The sequence below is a fragment of the Paroedura picta genome, chromosome 9 (genome assembly GCF_049243985.1).
Source record: "Paroedura picta isolate Pp20150507F chromosome 9, Ppicta_v3.0, whole genome shotgun sequence".
NCBI lineage: Eukaryota > Metazoa > Chordata > Lepidosauria > Squamata > Gekkonidae > Paroedura > Paroedura picta.
The window spans coordinates 41,402,184-41,421,614 of record NC_135377.1 but is presented as its reverse complement, the minus strand read 5'-3'; the positions used below and the strand labels follow the sequence as shown (position 1 = coordinate 41,421,614).

At 40.3% G+C, this 19,431-nt stretch overlaps 1 protein-coding gene across 1 annotated transcript; it reads left to right on the top strand.

The window, feature by feature from the left end:
• The first annotated feature begins 632 nt into the window (after positions 1-632).
• On the top strand, positions 633-18,961 carry MEP1B (meprin A subunit beta). Its single transcript, XM_077352517.1, has 14 exons — positions 633-770; positions 1,037-1,055; positions 1,359-1,409; positions 1,512-1,555; positions 2,728-2,800; positions 3,322-3,439; positions 7,652-7,830; positions 8,562-8,780; positions 10,559-10,711; positions 11,768-11,983; positions 13,051-13,512; positions 14,533-14,712; positions 15,921-16,102; positions 18,131-18,961. Exons 1-13 carry the CDS (start codon positions 708-710, stop codon positions 16,076-16,078), a joined length of 1,935 nt encoding a protein of 644 aa, XP_077208632.1. The 5' UTR covers positions 633-707; the 3' UTR covers positions 16,079-16,102; positions 18,131-18,961.
• The last annotated feature ends 470 nt before the right edge of the window (positions 18,962-19,431 follow it).

The following is a 19,431-nucleotide window of genomic DNA, read 5'->3' as shown; positions in this document are numbered from 1 at the left end:
AGTGACAGCTGACCTAGTGCTCCTCTTCATGTGCAAAGGGAGGCAGGAGCAGTGGCACCCTTGCTGTTTACACATGCATGCTAGCAAAAGGGCCTACTCAAAAACACAGAACAAATATGGCAACTCATGTAAGTGTGACTGCAATGCACCTGAACTCCTAACCCTCAGGCTGAAGACTGTTCTAGGCTGAGGTGCTAAACCATTGAATATTGCTAAACAAATCAGATTACATGCCCAGGGCTGCATAAATCGTACTTTCACTAAAGTGCAATATTTGATTTTTCACTGCATCCTGTTCATGTTAAGAAACATGCAAGTAGAAAACCTCCCATCTATCAGAAGGGTTGTTTCATTTTGCCAATTTTGCCATCTTGTTGCAGCTGACTTGGGCCAACATTGCCTGCCATTGCATAGCAACTTTGGGCATCGTTGGGGGTCTCCCATCCAAACACTAATCAGAGTCAACCCTATTTCACTTCCAAGAGTCAATAAGATTGGTCTAGCCTGAACTAATTCAAATCAGAGCATTATCACAATTAATGGGCCATAAGAGCTGATTTAGCATAATCAAGATTCATATCTCATGTCTGCAATATAAGAGCAAAGGTTCTAGTTTATAATAGCAAATTAAATTCATAAAATGACAAACGTTTAAGAGTCTATAGTCCATTCATAGTGCATTGTCGATACAAAGATTGTACAGTGCAATGGATTGGTGGCCAGTTTCTGTGATCCTAAGCTGGGTTCTTCTACAGATTGTTTTCAGTCTGGTAAGCAAGAAAGAAAATATTCTTTTTGTGCTTAGACATTAGGACAGGGATTGATATATATATTTTAAAAAGAGCTTCTTCTGAATAATGACACCCTGTGCTTTCCTCCTTGACTATAAACAGAACATAGACTAGAACTACATAAATAAAGCTATCAGCTAAACAGCAAAGAAAAATCCTATGTATGAACATTTAAAAAATAAATCTAGATGCAAATTATTAAAAGAGCATTGTGCAGTTTACTGAATGTCTTTATTTTATTCCAGCCTGTTCATGAACCATTGGGTAAGTTGTAATTTGTTAATTTGTTTAAAATATAGACCACAGGATCAGTCTGTGAACCCAGTAGGGACAAATATAGATTGAAAATTACTGTTAAATTGACACTTCAATCCTAAAATTGTTTAATTGGAAATGTGCTGTTGAGTTCAGAATTCCAGCAGGATTGTTATAATTCATAAATGTGTAGTATGATTATTGAATGCAGTTGTATCAACTTTTCCTACATAAATTGACCCACAACCAAATAAAATATACAATTGTATACAGTTCTATGCTGAATATATTGTTTCTCTGCCATTTTTCCAGAAATAAGTGAAGACAATGGAATGGATCAAGATATCTTCGATATCAATGAAGGTTTTTAAGTCTGAATTTTAATTTTTTTCATCCTTTTGCTTATTGTGATAATGGGAGATAATGAAAATGCACTGAACTGTACTGGGTTTTCTCTTTTTTTAGCTTTAGGACTAGACCTGTTCGAAGGTGATATCAAACTTGATGGGGTGAGTTCCAGAGGCAAGCGTCAGTATAAATTGTGGCCAATCTGGAAATGACAAGTTCCATACATTTACCCTCTAATCTGAGATATTTTAAGGGTTTAATGAGGAGGATAAAGATCCTTTCCTTTATTACAGAATTAATATGATTTGCTCACATTTCTATTTGGGGTCAGAAATTTCACCATCAACAGAGTTTCTAAAAATACAAGAATTCTGCCATAATAAAGAGCTATTAACTCCCTTTGTTAGCTATAAACGATTCCTATATGAAGCAATAGTTTAAAACAACTAGAGAGGAATGTGCAGAGAATATCTGAGAGAATAAAAGAGGGAGTGAGACAGGTAAAGATACAGAAGCATGCCATAGAATCAGCCATTAAATTACTGTTTAGTTGGTATGCTGGCACACTATTCACAGTGCTTTTCCTTATAAGCAGACCAAAGCTTTATTGGCTTATAATCTAGCTTGTGAACTACTCCATTTGCATGCTTTCTCTCTATACCTGGAGTCATTGCTAATAGTTTCCTGGGCTGCAGTCAGGCCATTGTGTTTAAAATGGTATTGGTCAGTACTTTCCAAAGAAGCTGGTATCTCCTGAAAGAAATGGATATCATGCTTATGACATACTATATTTTCATTGGATCTCAGTGGAAAATTAATTTTAGCAGTATATTTGCTTGGGTGTGTTCTGGCATTCATTGCTAATGAACCTGCTGCTCACACGAAATACACCAATCTTCTCCTATGTTCTCCCACTGTAGTTCCGCCCAATCCACTGGGCTATCAGTATGAATTACTTAAATGTTTAATTTTTCTATGGTTCCATGTTGCTTGTTGTTTCATTTCATTCATCACTGTTAATCTAAGTTATCTGTACTGTTTCTGTTTTGTTTCATGTGAACCTCCCTGAACCTTCGGGGAGGACGGTATACAAATATAATAAATAAATAAAATAAATTAAAATAGGTGATATTGTATCACAATACATGACCTTGCACAGTCCAGTTGAAACACTAATGGATTATCTCCAGTCAGTCACATGACAGTGTGCCATAAGCAATGAGAAACAGACATGCCCTGTAGTAGAGTCACTGGAGTTATATGCAAAGGCAGAGGACATATCAACTTTTGTGCTTTACTCCCCTGATTTCTTTGTATTTACCTTCCTTTCTAGAAACGAAGCTCCATTATTGGTGATGAGTATCGATGGCCCCACACCATTCCATATGTCCTGGAGGACAGCCTGGGTATTACAGTGCATTCATTAATATTGCTCTTTGAAAAGCAGTCTTCCCTATGAACATTTAATGTTCGTTTCTGAAGTTATTTGCCAGGATGGAATAAACATGAGGACAAAGTTCATGAGACTATATAGGATTAAAAATATTACTGATGAAAATATCTCTATTGTGCAAAACAGACAAAAACATAGACAAAATCAATAAAAGGTGGAAATGTTTAATTTAAATATATTTTTAGTGTGAATATTTGTAATACTTTTCTACCATGAGTCTCTGTAAGAAAAGAACACTATAAGTTAAGTAAATAAATAAGGTGCAAACAATAAAAAAATGACTAATTACTAAGCTAGGTATAATAATCAATTTTATATAGAACACCTAACATATTCAATAGGCTAATATAATTTCTGCATCAATGTATCAGATTTATACTCAGTGCTACCAGCAGTATTCTCCATTTATGGTGAGAATGTTACCTGAGTTAACAGACATATACGTCAGTAACTGACTTCTTATTTTTTCCCCAGAAATGAATGCCAAAGGACTTATTCTTAAAGCCTTTGAACAATACCGCCTAAAAACCTGTATTGATTTCAAACCCTGGGAAGGCGAAGCAAATTATCTCTCAGTGTTCAGAGGCAGTGGGTAAGAAGAATCATAATTTATTATGTTTTGCTGATGCAACCATTGGAGCTAATTTATATGCCAGGGTGATATACACAAAGCAAACCCTGTACCGAAGTCTCTCCAAGAGCAGCATATCTTCCTCTGTATATGGGTTTCAGTCAGGATCGTACAGTTCGAAGAGGCACATTAGTAGACACAATTCAACGCCCTTTGAGTTCAGTGGATGTAGAAAGGTGTAACTGTTTATAGTGGCACTGTAAATTAGGATCTGTGTCAGCTGAGTATGTGAAATTATAAGCTTGGGACCTGTAAATATGGTGTTATCTACAGGAGACAGTGAGTTGGATCCAAGAGAGCACTTCTATGGACAGAAACCCTTCTATCCACAGAACTACTCTGTTGTATCCAAGCTGCATGTTGTTCAGAATTCAGTTATTCTTATGTGTGACTAAATTCTGATCCTGATTATATGCCTCCATTAACTGCAAGCCCTCAACAGAGATCTTTGCCCCTCCGGCCACTGTTCCAGGGCCTTGGCCTGAATGCCGGTGAGAGATAAGGTTATTTGGCATTGTGCTGATACACTCTTTTGTACATACCATTTTAACATTTATTTACTAGTTCAGCAAATTTTAAAATTGGGCTGTATGTCAGTGAAAACATTTCTAATTTCAGTAGCAAATCTTGTATGAGTGAGAACAGCCGAACTCTGCTAGGAATTATTCTCAGGATAATGCTTGTTTTTTCTCTTACAACTGTAATAATCATATAACCAACCCCCCCCCCCCCATTCATCTAGTCTGTTGGATTTTGTCTTGGCTTTTACATGAAGGTACCTATTGCTGTAAACAATCTATAAACAGTGCCTAACCTCTGAATATTGCAATATATTCCTATTTTTATAGCTGCTGATAAATTTTATAGCTTCCTGCAGGAATGGTTGCATGAAATGTTGCATGAAATGGTTGCATGAAATGAAATTGTTTTGCAGTCACTGTTAACAATGTCTTTACACTATCTGAAAAATCAATATGAGATTTTGCAAGTGTTTGGTCTGTCCTTCAGACATTTTGAATATTTTAGATGACTTTCTTTTCCAATTTAAACAGTTGTCTGGTTTAAATGACCCAGGCTGGGACGATTATAAAGTTCAGAACCTCTCAGATTCTGAGAACTGAATCCGCTGAGATAAAAGTTTATGAATCTGTCATAAGCATTCTGGAAATAACACTGAGAGTTGAAAGAGTAGTAGGTGGAGCTTTAGGCAATATTTATGGTCCAAATACTATTTTCCCCTTTCCCTGGCTCACTGAATTTTCTCCAGTACTGGCTGGTTCACATAGCAGGCCAATTACGAGCAGGAACACATCAGACGATCAGAACTAAATTTTGATCAGGCTGCCAGAAACCTGGGGATCTCTTGCATAAGAATTCCTGACCATCCTTATCCATGGTTGCTTATAAATAGAAGCGAAACTGGCCCTGGAGTGGAGCCAGTCCAGCTGTCCGAGGTGGAATAGGGCTAATCAGGTGATTGGCCACCCTGGACAGCGCCCACCCGCACTGCCCCTGGGGCTGAGAAGACCTTTTGCTACACCTGCGATGTGGCAGAAGGCCTTCCTGGACCCAGGGGCAGCTGTCCGCCAGCTCAGCCAGCGGGGATGGGACCTCTCCGCTGCCCCTGGCCCCGGGAAGGACTCTCTCTGCATCAGCAATGCGATGAAAGCCCTTCCTGGCCCTAGGGGCAGCTCTCCACTAGCTCGCCAGGTGGGAGCGGGGCCTCTCAGCTGCCCCTGGACAGCTCTCTGCTAGCGCCACCTGCAGGGAGGGGCCCTCTCCGCTGCTCCTTTCAATGGATGCCAGGATCAGGTAGGCAGCGGGGGAGGTTCTCCTTCTCCTCCCCTTACCCCTTCTCCCCTTTCAAAGCCCATTTTTCCAAAATGGGCTTTGCAGCTAATTTCCACAATAATTTCCTTGTTTTAGCTGTGCTTTGGATTTCCTTTGGATGCTGTAAGTCAACTGTAGGGGCCATTCCACATGACTTTAATGTAGCAGAAGACCTGCAAATTGTAAACGCTACTAATTTGCAGTTCCGCAAAACGACACACACAATCTGCCACACTCCTGAAACAGTCCTGCAAAAAGCGATTTGTTGTAGTGCTTAAAGGGAAATCGGGAAAAGTGGATTCACTCTTCAAAAAGCACTACACTCTTGCAAACAATCTGCAACAGTAGCGAAAAAGACCTATGCATTCCCATTGTTGCAGTTCCAACAAAGTCCCTCCCCTTGGCTCTCTCCTCCGAACTTCCGGCGAAGCAATCGCCATTTTTTTTCTCGGAGTGAGCAGAAAGCAATGAACCAGTGAGCCTTCATTCACCCAGTGAGGCTTCTCCGGCTACAGTCCCTCCACAGAAGTGCTTTAAACCTCCCCTAAGTCACCAAGCACAACACAGCCCTGTTTGCAAGTTCCCTTTATTTTTGGCCAAAAATCGCGCTCGTTCAGGTGGGGGGGATTTTTCTTTTCACTCGGGGGAGCATGGTAATGATGAATCAACAGCTCGCACGCTAGCTGCCAGCTAGATGGGTCTCTCCGTTGCAACGAATCAAGGCATATTTGTTGCAACGTGTGTGTGTGTGTTTTTAAACCTGTTCTTAAAGGGAAAGGGGCTTTCCCAGGGCATGATAACAACCACCCATTGGCTGTACGTTTGATTAACAGCCAGGGGCGGGACAAAGCACAGAAAAAATCGCTTCCTGTCTAGCAATTTTTGCAAGACCGGAAACCTGTGGGAAACGAATGAAACGCTACTGGATTCCACTAAAATAGCAGGTATGCATAACGCCAAGATTGCACTTTTAAAAATAGCGTTTCTGCTTTGTGGGACCAATTGGCAACATTGGTCCTTGTGCGAAAACACCCTAGTATTTCCACAGGTGAGTTTTCCTCCCCTTATTTCTCAGTCTGAAATTCGCAACATGCTTTCCGCACTGCGTCCGATGGAGGCAACCTTCCATCATGCTTTGCTCCTTTGTCCTTTAAAAAAAATGTTCTTTGCAAAAAGATGCCTGCTTGCACCTTTGTTACTGTTGTGTCCCTTAATCCAGTGGTCCGCAACCTTTGCCAGGCTGCGGACCGCTGCGCCGGGGTGCGGGGAGAGGGCGACCTGGGGCCCCGCACGTGGGCAGCAGCCCCGGCGCAAACGCGCATGCGCGGACTTGCCATGCGTGCGTGTTTGCGCCCCCCGCCAGACGCAAATGCACATGCGCGGCAAGTCTGCGCATGCGCGTTTGTGCCGCCGGCATGCCGGCGGCCGCGGCTCCCGCTCCTCACCCTTCCAGGCCGCAAGGAAATCGGCCGCCGAAGCGGCTGATTAGCTTGCGGCCCGGCAGGCTTCTCTTCCCGCCCCCTCCCAAAGCAAGAAGCTTGCTGGGCCTGGCGAGCTTCTCGCTGTGGGGGGGCGGGAAGAGGGAGCCGCGGCCCAGCGCCGAGGCCTTCACGGGGACCACTGCCTTTATCCCATCATTCCGTGCCCTTGATCCCCTCTCCTCTTCCTCTCAAAGTGTCCTGAATTTTTTTAACTATTATAACATAATGTTATAATATTATAATGCTGTTGTGTAAAACTGCAAGACTGCTTTTTTATAAAACTTATAAACAACTTCATAATGTGTTCATCCCTTTTTTTTAAAAAATGCAGATCTATCAAAAGAAGAGGGGCAGGAAGGGAGGGGTGAGGGAGGTTAATGATGAGGAAAAGGGTGTTCTCAAATTACTTAAATGGCAGGTGTGGCAAAAAAAAAAACAATTGCATTCATTTCTCCATTGGGCAACCCCAAATTAGACCCCATTAGACCCCGCTTGAAAATATGAAATTCAGTTTTCTGGGGATTCTTTTGCTGTGGGACAAGTGAGGGTGCAATTTGGGACTGTGCCTGAAGAAGCAGATGTTAGTGCGGAAGCTGACAAAAAAGTCTATCCTTTAAAAATGCAAATCTGAACAGTATCAATAGTGCGGAAACAGTCAGTGTCTTAGATGATGCATTTGATATCTTCCGTCCAGGTGCAAATGCATGACCACTTTAACTGGAACTACAGTAACTGATATAGCAAGCTCTTCCTTGTTTTACCAGGGTGACATGAAAAATGTTTCTTCTTGGGAGGGCCTTCTTTTTGATGACTAATCATATAACCACCACATATTTTGTATCTCTTTTACGTGTCTTATTAGTTGCTGGTCCTTTATAGGAAACCGCCGAACTGGGAAGCAAGAACTCTCCATAGGAACCAACTGTGATAGGATGGGGACTGTCGAGCATGAGTTCCTTCATGCACTGGGATTCTGGCATGAGCAATCACGATCCGACAGGGATGATTATGTCACAATAATGCGAGACAGAATTCAGGCAGGTAATTCATTTCCCTTCATCTAATCCTTTGTTGCATTCATCTACAAAGTTTCTCTCATACAATCTGGTTTGAAGCATTCTAGGTTGATAATATATACAAAAATGCATGTATGATAAACACAACAAAGATTAGCCGCACAAAATCATATTGGAAACAGCTGCATGGGGCTTATTTAAATCCTATCGACATCAATTGGCCTTAGTTATGACTAAATTTTGTTCCTTTTCACTGTTAAAAAAGGTTTACTCTGTGAAAAGTATCTTTAAAGATTTAGGGAATTGCCAGATCAATAAAAACATTGTACTATATACATTTCATATATACATATATTCATTTCAGTAAAATGGAGTATGATCCAGCCAACATTGAAACATTAAGTCCTGTTTACTTAGAAGTGATAAATTAAAAAATGCTGAAATTTTCTTTGAAAATAATAAAACCATAGGATTCATACTGGCCGGATTATCCTCTGTCAATTAACATAAAACAAAAGATCATTTAATAACATTTTAGTCATCTTCTGACACATCATCAGGGGATCAGGCAGTAGTAAATTCATCTATGGCATCCTTTGAAATTCATTTATTCAAATATGGAATCCTGCCAAACTTCTGTGAAAGACATTTAGGAAAATGTTGAAGTCAAAGACTCTCAGAACTGTTTGGCTGGACTGTGCTCACTCATAACAGTTGAAAGCATAGTATGGAACATTATTTTCTTCTCCTGGTTAGGCAAAGAAGGGAACTTCAATAAATACAGTGACGAAATATCAGACTTCCTTAATGTCCCTTATGACTACACCTCTGTGATGCACTATAGTAAAACTGCCTTCATGAATGGCACAGAACCAACAATAGTCACTAACATACCAGCCTTCATTGATGTGATTGGACAACGGATGGATTTCAGTGAATATGATATCCAGAAACTGAGTCGTCTGTATAACTGCAGTAAGTATTAAGGCTCTTTCATATTGATTTCCTGCAACTTATTATTTTCTTTCTTGGTTTTGATTTCCCCACTACTCTTCATATGCTGGCACAGTAATAGTGTTTCACTTTGCCTGAAAAGTGCTATAAAAGTTTTTGAGCTTCACAGACTGGCTTTTAGATTGCTACTCGGACAGTTTGCTTGGGATGTGTATAAGCACACTTCCGGGGACCATGACTGCTTAAGAATATTCCTTTTGGAATCTGTCTTCATTGTGTGTCTGATACTTTTAAAGAAATCCAGTGCGGATTGAATTTTATTTCATGACACCCATCTACAAATGACTGGGCTCATTTTTGTGCCTGCAGCTACCTCCTTTGTTTTACATACTATGGTTCTGCTCTGGCTGTTCATAACATATGAATGCACAGAGTAACCTACTCACTAGAATATAAAACCTGATTAAGGTTCCTGGCTAGCAGGAGGAAGCTAACTGCAGTTTACCTATATGCTTGTACCTCCCTCTCAGCTGTGGCTAGCCAATCACAGGGCTCAGAGCAGCCTGTAGCCCGGGCTCTTCTCTGCCTAGTGAGGAGTTCTAACTCTCCCCTCCCTGTTGCTGGTGCTTCAGCACTTAGAAACCCATTTTCTGTGCTGCCCATCACATCCCTGTCACTCAAGGCTCTCAGACCTTGTCTAAATATAGCCACTGTTTATTTTTTAAGTCAGCTTGATCATATGAAGATAGTTCCAGGAGAGCAGCTGTGTAGGTCTGCAAAAAAGAGCTATATTTGAGTCCAGTAGCATCATCCAGAGTCAAGCTCCATCAGAGACAAGACAGCTTATTCCCAAAAAATCTGGTTAGTCTCTGTGGTGCTACTGGACTCAAACCTAACTCTTGATTATAAGTACCAAGATGTTATTTTTGGCCTTGGCCTTTATGGAGAGGAAAGAGAAAATGACCTTGAAGGTACCATAGATTATACATGTGAACTATTTTTACTCCTTTTATTAATGTCTTCATTTAAGAATATTTATTTATGCCTGTTCCCTTTAATCAATGAGGAGAAAAGAATTGCTTCTAGGCTAAAGGGTTTTTTTATCCACTTGTTGTAGGCTAGTGAAGTGTTTTACTGAGTTAGTAACTTTAATGGAGTTATTTACAGAGCTATTTTATACTAAGTAATTTCATTTTGTGAGTCAGTATTGATCTTCCTGATTATTTCTATCCAGTCACACACTGGTATCACTTTGTTGTTGTATTGCATAACTGTGAAACTACACAGAACAAACCAATCATCCTCAGTCTTAAGCAGAAACCACAACATACTTCTAGTATTGCTAACTGTGATTTACAATGCATTATGGGAGCTTCTGTGTTTCACAGAACTCATCCTCAAGTAAAGTTATGCAAAGGAAAACAAATTGCATGGGGACACCTTTATGGTGGTAGTCGATTCCAAACTATATTAGGGTTGTTTTCTCCTAATCTGTAAAGTCTAATCTTGAACGGTGCTTTTTGATTCCACTACAAATAGATAATAGGTACATCCTAATTCACAAAACAAGACAAAGAGCTTGAACTTTGTTGATTTTAAACTGAAGTCAATGTCCATGATCTAACCGATTTATAAATCCGCTGATGCTATTAATTCATGACGCAATGGCTATGTTGGTATCAACCCTAAAAACTATTACATTAAACTCCATTATATTCTGATCCAGTTGAGTGCATTTACTCAGTTTTGCAAACATGGAATCTACCATGTATAAATGTTTTGTTTGTTTAATTTTGTAGCCACCTCCTTAAGCTTTATGGAAACGTGCACTTTTGAATTTGAAAACGTGTGTGGCATGATTCAGAGTTCAGAAGATAATGCTGACTGGCAGCGTCTAACTGGAGTTCCTGGGGGACCAATAACTGATCATACCTATGCTGGAAACTGTCAGGGTAATATGAGGCAATACTTGTTATCTTTTAAAGAAGTAACTCTTTTAAGTACATTAGTGTGATCTTTGATCTTATTAAACTAACTTGCTGATAAATGTCTACTGCATTTTAAAACCTATGAAATAGGAGAATTTTAAAAATCTTTAGAGGTCAGAATTATTAAGACACTGACCCCTTCTGATGTAACCTGAATTCTTAAAAGTTTATGCAAATTCTATCACTTCGACTCATTTTACAGAATACACAAATATCTGTTAACAGTACCAGCATCTTATTTTGTGTTCGTTGTTACAAAATAGATATTGCTGATTAATTAACCACTAACTGGCACAACTTAGTCCCAACAAAGCAGCTAGAATTTATCTAAAACTATTGCTTAAGCTCCAAAAGTGTCACAGTTAAAATATTTTGTACACATTATGATTAACAAGAAGCACAAGGACAGATTAGCCATTAAGGCTACCCACTCCACCTACTGGGACCACCGTACTTTGAGAGGTAGTCCCCATATCTGGGGGCAAGGGAAGGGACATGCCCACTTGTTCTCACCTCACTTCAGTTTAGCTGGGCACTCCTGGCTTGGGGCTGGCTAAGCAGGCTCTCCTTCCCTCTTTTGTAGGGAGGCCAAGGTAGATTAGGACTGAGACCCTTTTGCAGTGCTGTTCCCACCAATCTGTCCCAGGAGGGCCTTCTTAGAGGAGCTTATTCCAGAGATATTGGACTGCCCTTAGTAAGGTCCTGCTATTCCTCATTTCTGTCTTGGTCTTGCTGGATGGAAAGCCTTTGAGCTGGATCCCAAAATCATATCTTGATCATAGAAATTTATTTCCTATATCAGGTGATCTAGGCATAAAATGCATCAATTTCTCTAGGTTTCACCATCACATGATTACAAACAATGCTTTGGAGTAGAAACAACAAAGATAAAGGAAATAGGAAGCAATGGTGACTATCTCATTCCAGAAACTGAGCATCTTTTCATTCATGAAATTAATGTCCTGTGTATTAAATTCTAATTGGGAGGTATTTCTCTCCCTCTTTCTGTGCCTTCATTAGAAACTGGCTTCTTGGTGCATTTTAACACTAGTGGTGGAGTCTCAGGAGATCGAGCCATTTTGGAGAGCCGATTTCTGTATCCGAAAAGAGGATTCCAGTGCCTGCAGTTCTATTATTACAACAGTGGGAGTGAAAGTGATCAGCTGAATGTCTTAGTTAAGGAGTACAGTGAAGCAAACCCCAATGGTACTTTAAGACCCGTGAAAACAATTCAAGGTATGAAAAGCAAGTTACTCTGTGTGTGTGTTCTAGACCTAGTAATTCCTGGGGGCCCAGACAGATGAGGCAAAGATCATGCCTGTTGGCGTGGAGTGTGTGTGTGTGTGCATTTGTGTACACAGATGGACGGGGAGATTTTAACTCTTCAGCCACTACTCAGCTTTACTACTTAAAATGGGCTACCCTGATCCATATGGTATCTAGAGATAAACTTGTGTCCTTTAAAGGCAAGTATCTGTCTTTTTAAAAGACCAATAAGAACACAGAAGATCTGGTTTCAAATATTAAAACTGAGTTGTGGTTGGGGGGTTAAATCTCCTCTCCCTTTCCAGCATGGCCGCAGGCAAACTGACACTGTGCAAGCCTGCAGTATTAATTTTATGGATGGACCAAAATGTCTTCTTACAAAAGAAGACATAAACCAATAATATTTCTTTGTTTAACCAAAAGTGCTATACAAGACTAGATATTCTTCAACCATGATTCTGCACTATATTTTCCATGGCTCTTTACCCAGCGAGCTTCCATAGCAAAGTGGTGGTTCAGACCTGGATCTCACAGCCCTATTCTGAAATACTAACCACTCCACCACACTGGTTTTTGTGTGGTAGTTGCTGTTGATCAGTAGCAGGCCTGAGTTAATCAGCAAGGTATGTGGTATTATGTTGCTAGTAGACCTGGCCATTGAACACTCTCTTAAAGGACAAAAAAGCCCTGGAAAGGGCCCTGCCTATACCTCTGCCTTTTCCTGAGAGAAACCACAGCTGGAAAGCTGGCAGTACAGCTGTGATTGCTTAGCAACAGCTATTGATTGTATTCATTTATTAAAGTTACAGCTTTTATTATGGGGGGGGGGATTTTAACTCCCTCTCTCACCCCCACATCCCCCCACAAACATTACTTAAGATTTTTTTTTAAACTTGGGGCTTTCCTATTTACAAAAGCTCTGTCTTGTCTGTCCATGGCCCCAATCCCAGGTGGAGATCCACAGATGGAGCCATATTGAGAATTAGATGCATTGTTGAAATAAGTTGTAAATAACATATCTTGTGCTTCTTTTTCAGGTTCACCGGAAGACTATTGGCAACTATATCACGTTCCTTTGAATGCTACAACTAAATTCCGAGTTGTATTTGAAGGCATAAAAGGATCTAGTGTATCAAATGGAGGTCTTTCCATTGATGATATCAATCTGTCAGAAACCCAGTGCCCTCACCATGTCTGGCACATAAGAAATTTCACTCAGCTCCTTTCTTCAAGCCCTGCAGGGGAGGCAGGAGCATTATACAGTCCACCATTTTATTCTACGCAAGGTTATGCATTTCAGATTGCATTGCATGTGAATAGTACTAGCCCATTTAATTTAGGTATATATTTACATTTAATCTCTGGCGCAAATGACAATAATCTTCCATGGCCTTGTGCATGGCAGCAAGCTACTATGGTTCTTCTTGATCAAAATCCAGACATTCGTCAACGTATGTCAAATCAAAGGAGCGTAACAACAGATCCACAGAAATTACTAGGTGGGTTTCAGTTTTTCCTATACATGATAGTTATTTTTGATAACTATGAACCATTAAGCTTTGTACAGTTACTGTGGTGATTTTCCCATCAGAGATGCTATTGAACCAGATTACAAAAAGTAAATATTCTAAAAAAGGAAAAGTTGGTTGTCTCGATAAGTGGATTTAATGACTACAAGGTTTCTGATGAATGTCTGCCTATTTTTAAAAATATGTATTCTATGTGATCTTATAGTTGTGTCTTTTAATCATGCTTTCTAGTTTTCTTCCCTCATACTAATTCAAACTGACCCAGCATCTCACAGTGAGGGACAGTATGTAAAATGAATGAATGAATGCAAGAAGACAGTAGCCATGGCTGAAATGGAAAGAAAGACAAAAACAATAGAAAGAAGGAATGACAGTACAGAGTGGGAGTGGAGGAATGACAGTCGCTATGGCTGAAATGGGGGGCAGGGAGAAAAAAGACACAGAGAAGGAATGACAGTGAGGGGGAGGCAAGAGGGAGGCATTTTGCTGCCCGTTGCAAATTCCTAGCAATCCCCATCACAATGTTCTGGAATCAGAGTACGTTACTAGAATAAAACCTTTATTGTCTTCCTGCTTATCACACTATCACATATCTCGACTCTTCTCAGTCTTTTAATGTTGCTAATAGGTAGACAATATCACATCAAAGTTTCTCTCCCCCCTTATCCCTGAAGGAAACACCAAAAAGTCCCTATAGGAGCTGTCTGTATTCCACAGGGCATGTAAAACAAAGTTCTTTCACCAACCAGGTATTGCACAAATGGAATTTTGTTGGACTCTATCAATGCTGTTGATTTTTAATGCCAAAATTGTTAGTTTGCTGCTGAGTTTTAAATTGGATTTTATTGAAATTATATGATTTTATTATGTCACTCTATTGCTATGCTAGCTGCCCCAAGCCCCATTCTGGAAAAGGGGTGACATAAAAATCTCATCAATAAATAAAAATAAAATATACTGTGTATTTATTATTATTATTTTCATTTGCAGGATCGTCAAATCTTTTTTGGGACAGACCAGATAAAGTAGGAGAATCAGCTTATTTTACTAATGGCACTCATTTTATGAGAGGTCCTCAATCTGGAACATCTGCCTTTTTAACTCATGAAAGGCTTAAAAGTCGTGATTTTATTAAAGAGGACAGTGTTTTCATTTTAACAACTGTGGAAGGTATGCGGGCCTTTGTATGAGCCTCTTCTTCTGTGCTATAAAACAGTTTTTCTTTAGAATCTGTTCCATCACATTCAATGTCGTGGACTTAAGACTGATAGCTCCGTCTCCTGCGTCTCTTGTGCATCTTCTCCTACTCAGTTCCCAAGACACTACTTAGACCAGGCTTTCTCAACCAGGGGTGTGTGAAATCCTGTGATTACTTGATGGCCCTGGAAGGGTTTCCCAAATGGGTGGGAGTTAATTTTAATCTATTTTTTTAATTGTTAAAGATTAATTGGGTGATATGACCATATATGGTCATGTCAACCCCCTATGGCTTGGAGGGGGTGGGAGGGGGAGGGTCCCAGGGTGGATGTATACATAGCTATGTTTTCAAACATCATGCCACTTTTGGGGTTTCTCAAAACCCCTACTGGGGTTTTTGAATGGTAAAACAACTGAGAAAGGCTGACTTCGACAAAGGTAACGTACCCACTTCAATGTGTGGAATCCGTCTGAGATGCCTTAGCCTCTGCTATCCACCAGAGGTCCAAGAGCCACTAGAAGGCTGCATCTCCTGTCTCAGAAACGCCTCTTTGGTAAGGGGAAGATTAGCTTGATGTCCTGCTATTGGAGCTGGGCAGGAAGCTTCTGCAAGACAGAATACTACAGGGACTGATTATTTCAGGTGGTTAGCTGTGTTGGTCTGAACAAAGTTTTAGTTTAGTGGCATCTTTAAGACCAATAAAGTTTTATTTAATGTATCAGCTTTCGTGTATAAGAAGTGTGCTTGCACATGAAAGCCATACCATAATTAAAACTTTGTTGTTCTTAAAGGTGCCACTGGATTCAAACTTTGTCATGATTTGTTGATTTGTTAGTTTACCTTGAGGATAACTTGATCAAGAAGTGGAGTGTTATTTTTTTTTAATCCCCAATTTGTCAATTAGTTCATTGTTGCTGTATTGTCATTGTCAGCTGGATTCTTTCTCTTGGGTTTAACAGATAAAGCTAGTTTGTATTTTACCCAGTTGAAATTCAAAACTTATAATCATGGATACCTTGTACTTCTTGGGCGTCTTGGTAAGAAAACATGACAACTGCAGGTGGGGGGTGGGGAGTCTATAGATAAGTCCCCAGCTGTCAGCAAAAGAAGTGTAAGGAATAAATACCACAGCAAATATATAGTACTATAATTGAAGCTATATTTCATTTGTTTTTCCTAGATATATCCCATTTATTATTTATGGAGCCAAATGTTGAAACCACAGCTACTACTACAGCTACTACAAAAGTTAACGATGCTTCAACCATGAAACAATCAACTCCAACATTGCTAGTGTTTGTGACACTTATGGTTGTCAAAATGGTGGGGTCTGCATGATTGTAGATGGAAAGCCAGCTGGAGGTAACTGATTTATACCACTTCTCAGCTTTAGTTAATGCAGTTCTTCCCAGGACAATAAAATGAAGCAACAATTTGGGGGGGGATTTGTATAAATTAGTGAGTACAAAGTAAATTACTTGCACTTTTGATCTTAAATATGTCTTTGAAATCACTATACCCATTGGAACTTGAGCCTGATACTTTTAAGCCCCAGTCTTGCAGTATTATGTATTTGTCATTAAAAGTCTCCTGTCTAATTTATCTCCTTTTGTAACATTTTGCAGCTAGGATTCTGTGTAAAACTTTGCCATGCTGGTAAATCAGCTGTTTAGTGCTAACATACCTCTGTCAGTTTCCCTTTTGTCAGCTGTGGGATTGTGGGAGGTATGCAGCAAAAAATCCTTCAGGAATTGAGTCTGTGACAACAAAGTGAGAGGGGCTATAGCTAAGGTAACAGGGCTAACAAAGACCTTTGCCTGAAACCTAATTGGTGGGTGGGAAAGAGAAAAAGAAACTGGGAAAATGGAGGGCATGATGGTTGCTAGGAGAAGGAAAAGATGAAATATTTTGGGAATATTGGAGAACATAAGATGCTCCCCCCAAGTCCTTGTGGATTCCTCACTTGGCAGTCAGGGGAGGGCAGTATGCAAATGTAAATAAACAAATTAATCTTTTCTTGGGGTTGGGAATGATGGAAAGCTGAAATCAGGAGGGAAAAGAGAGGAGGAAATGGGGGCTTTAATGCAAGGAAAAGAGAAGATAGTAGGTGAGGGGAAATTGAGATGTCCCATGAAAGTCCTTGTGATCCCTTTGTGTGTCTCTGTGTGTGTGTGGTATAATCTTGTTATGAACTAATTCCCATGTTACATGTATAGTTAATTAAAAAAATAACCTGGTGCTTCCTTATATCTAAAAAAGCTGAAGCTCAAAATTTGGCCCTTTTGGAAGTGGTTTCCTTAAACTGATCCAAAAAGAGAAGAGATACATGAAATATTGTATATATCAGGAAAATTGGATAGATTTGGAGTGTTGTATAAGGAGTGAATGTCCTTATAAAGAGGTAATACAATAGCACGTTTAACCGTTTCAACCACATTTGATTGCCAAGGATAAACATGTTGAGAATACAGATAGTTGAAGCATCCTAGAGTTTATGACTTGTCCTACTAGTCTGAAAGCTCGTTGCATCCAGGAATGTAACGGGTGCTAGCGGTAGGCCCCCCCCCCCGAGGGCTTCACCGCTGCCCTACCTGCCATTCCCTCTCACGGCTGGGCCAATGGCTTTGCAGCTGGCCACCCTGGCATGTGGTGCTTGAGGTGGTTGTTGTGCTGCCAGCTGGGACGATGGCACCACACCTGGTCGGGCTGGTGTGCAGTGAGCTGGTAGCCCTGGTGGAAGCTGGGCTAATGGCTCTGTGGCCGCTTGGCCTGCTGCAGCTCCTGGTGGCCGGGTCGATCAGCAGCCAAGGCAGGGCAGCATCTGGCTGCGAAGCTGGCTGAGAGCCTTGTGGCCAGCTTTTGGAGGTGGGCGCTCCAGGGTCGGCTCAATCACGCCTGGATTGGCCCGTGCAAGTGGAAGCACAGGACGGACACCCGGACGTGTCCTGGACTGTGCTCTGCCTATACGGAGTTTTTGCAAATATTAGAACCACCAATGGTTAGGATAATTCTTCAGGGACCAATTAGATGTGTAACATAAATTGAAAATTTGAGTCCGGTACCACCTTTAAGACCAACAAAGTTTTATTCACGATATAAATGTACAAGTGCAAGCATGCTTCTTCAGATATATCTACATAAACTTCTACCACAATGATTCTGTACCTCATTAAAAAGGCCACAAGAGTCCTAGCTGTTGTTATGGTATGAAAGATTCTAGTTACCTCTCCATACTAAAATATCAGTTGAATATTAACTTAGGCTGGTTTTATATATATAGTGTAATTACATTTTGTGCATAATAATAGAATGGTCAAATAATTTCTTCAGAAGATTAGGGAAGTTTTTTATTTAATACCCATGATTCATGAAATATATTTTCTTCTACAGAGAACATCATTCTGAATATGGTAAAAGTTTGGAATCCGAAATAAATGACATCAATTAGATGACTTGGATGCCTTAGTCACAAAATTATGTCCATATTTCTTCCTATTAACAGCCTGCAAGATGGAGCTCTTCTGCCGAGTGTGTGGTTGAGACTGACTGAATAATTAGCTTTATAGCCAAATCTCGGGTCTCCCTCCTGCCTCTTCTGCCCTCCCTTTCCCCCTCTTGATTCCTCCAGTTCTAACATCTAGCTAGCTATGAGTTACTTATTGCTTCTGCTGATGCAACAGTGATAGTTGTGGTTTTTAGACTATTTTAAATTATCTTAATTTTATATTTGTTAAACTTATTGGTTTTATTGAATTTTATATCATGTAAACCACCCTGAGATGGTATTACTGAGAGGGGCAGTATATATAGGAAGGAAGGAAGGAAGGAAGGAAGGAAGGAAGGAAGGAAGGAAGGAAGGAAGGAAGGAAGGAAGGAAGGAAGGAAGGAAGGAAGGAAGGAAGGAAGGAAGGAAGGAAGGAAGGAAGGAAGGAAGGAAGGAAGATTTTGCCTCTATGAAAAAAATGTTGTACATGAGTCCCTTCCATTTCCAATCAATGCAAGAATAAAGTGTCTAAAACAAACACCATAATTGTTGGGAGATGGGGACATGTGAGTGTGAAACTTATGAAGGGCATCAGCTGGGCTACCAAGAGTTACCATGGCCCCCGGGACAAAGATTCCATCCATACAACCCTACTCAGAATCAAATATCATGACAAAACAAATCACTTGGCTGGGCATTACCATTCATGTATAATAATAAAAGAATCTACATGTCAATGTGTCTGTCCAATTGTGGCAAGCATAACTCATCAGCAAATGAAACCAGGAATCTCGAATCTTTCAAGATGATAATGGGAGTTCCAAAGCTTCAAATGAAAGAAATGGGATTATCCATACTCACTTTCCCCTGTGCAGTTAGCAATAGAACTACACTAAATTCTAATTGCTATTGCTTGTTTATTATCATTCAGGTAAATTAACATTCTGTTTTCATGTATCTAAAGAGTTGAAGTGGGGAAATATACTTTTGTTGCTTTGATAGATTATGGGGAAATATTAACTCCCCCATTCTGTTTAAAACATTAACAATGGTTTGCTGCTATTGTACTATCTGTTCCACATAATATATTTCTGGTAAGGGCTTGGAGGCTCATGGCTTAAATGCCACTCAGCTCTTAACAGCTGCCCCACCCCTGAGTGCCTCCTGTTCCAACCGGCTTGCCTGTCTGTTCAGCAGCCAGCCAATC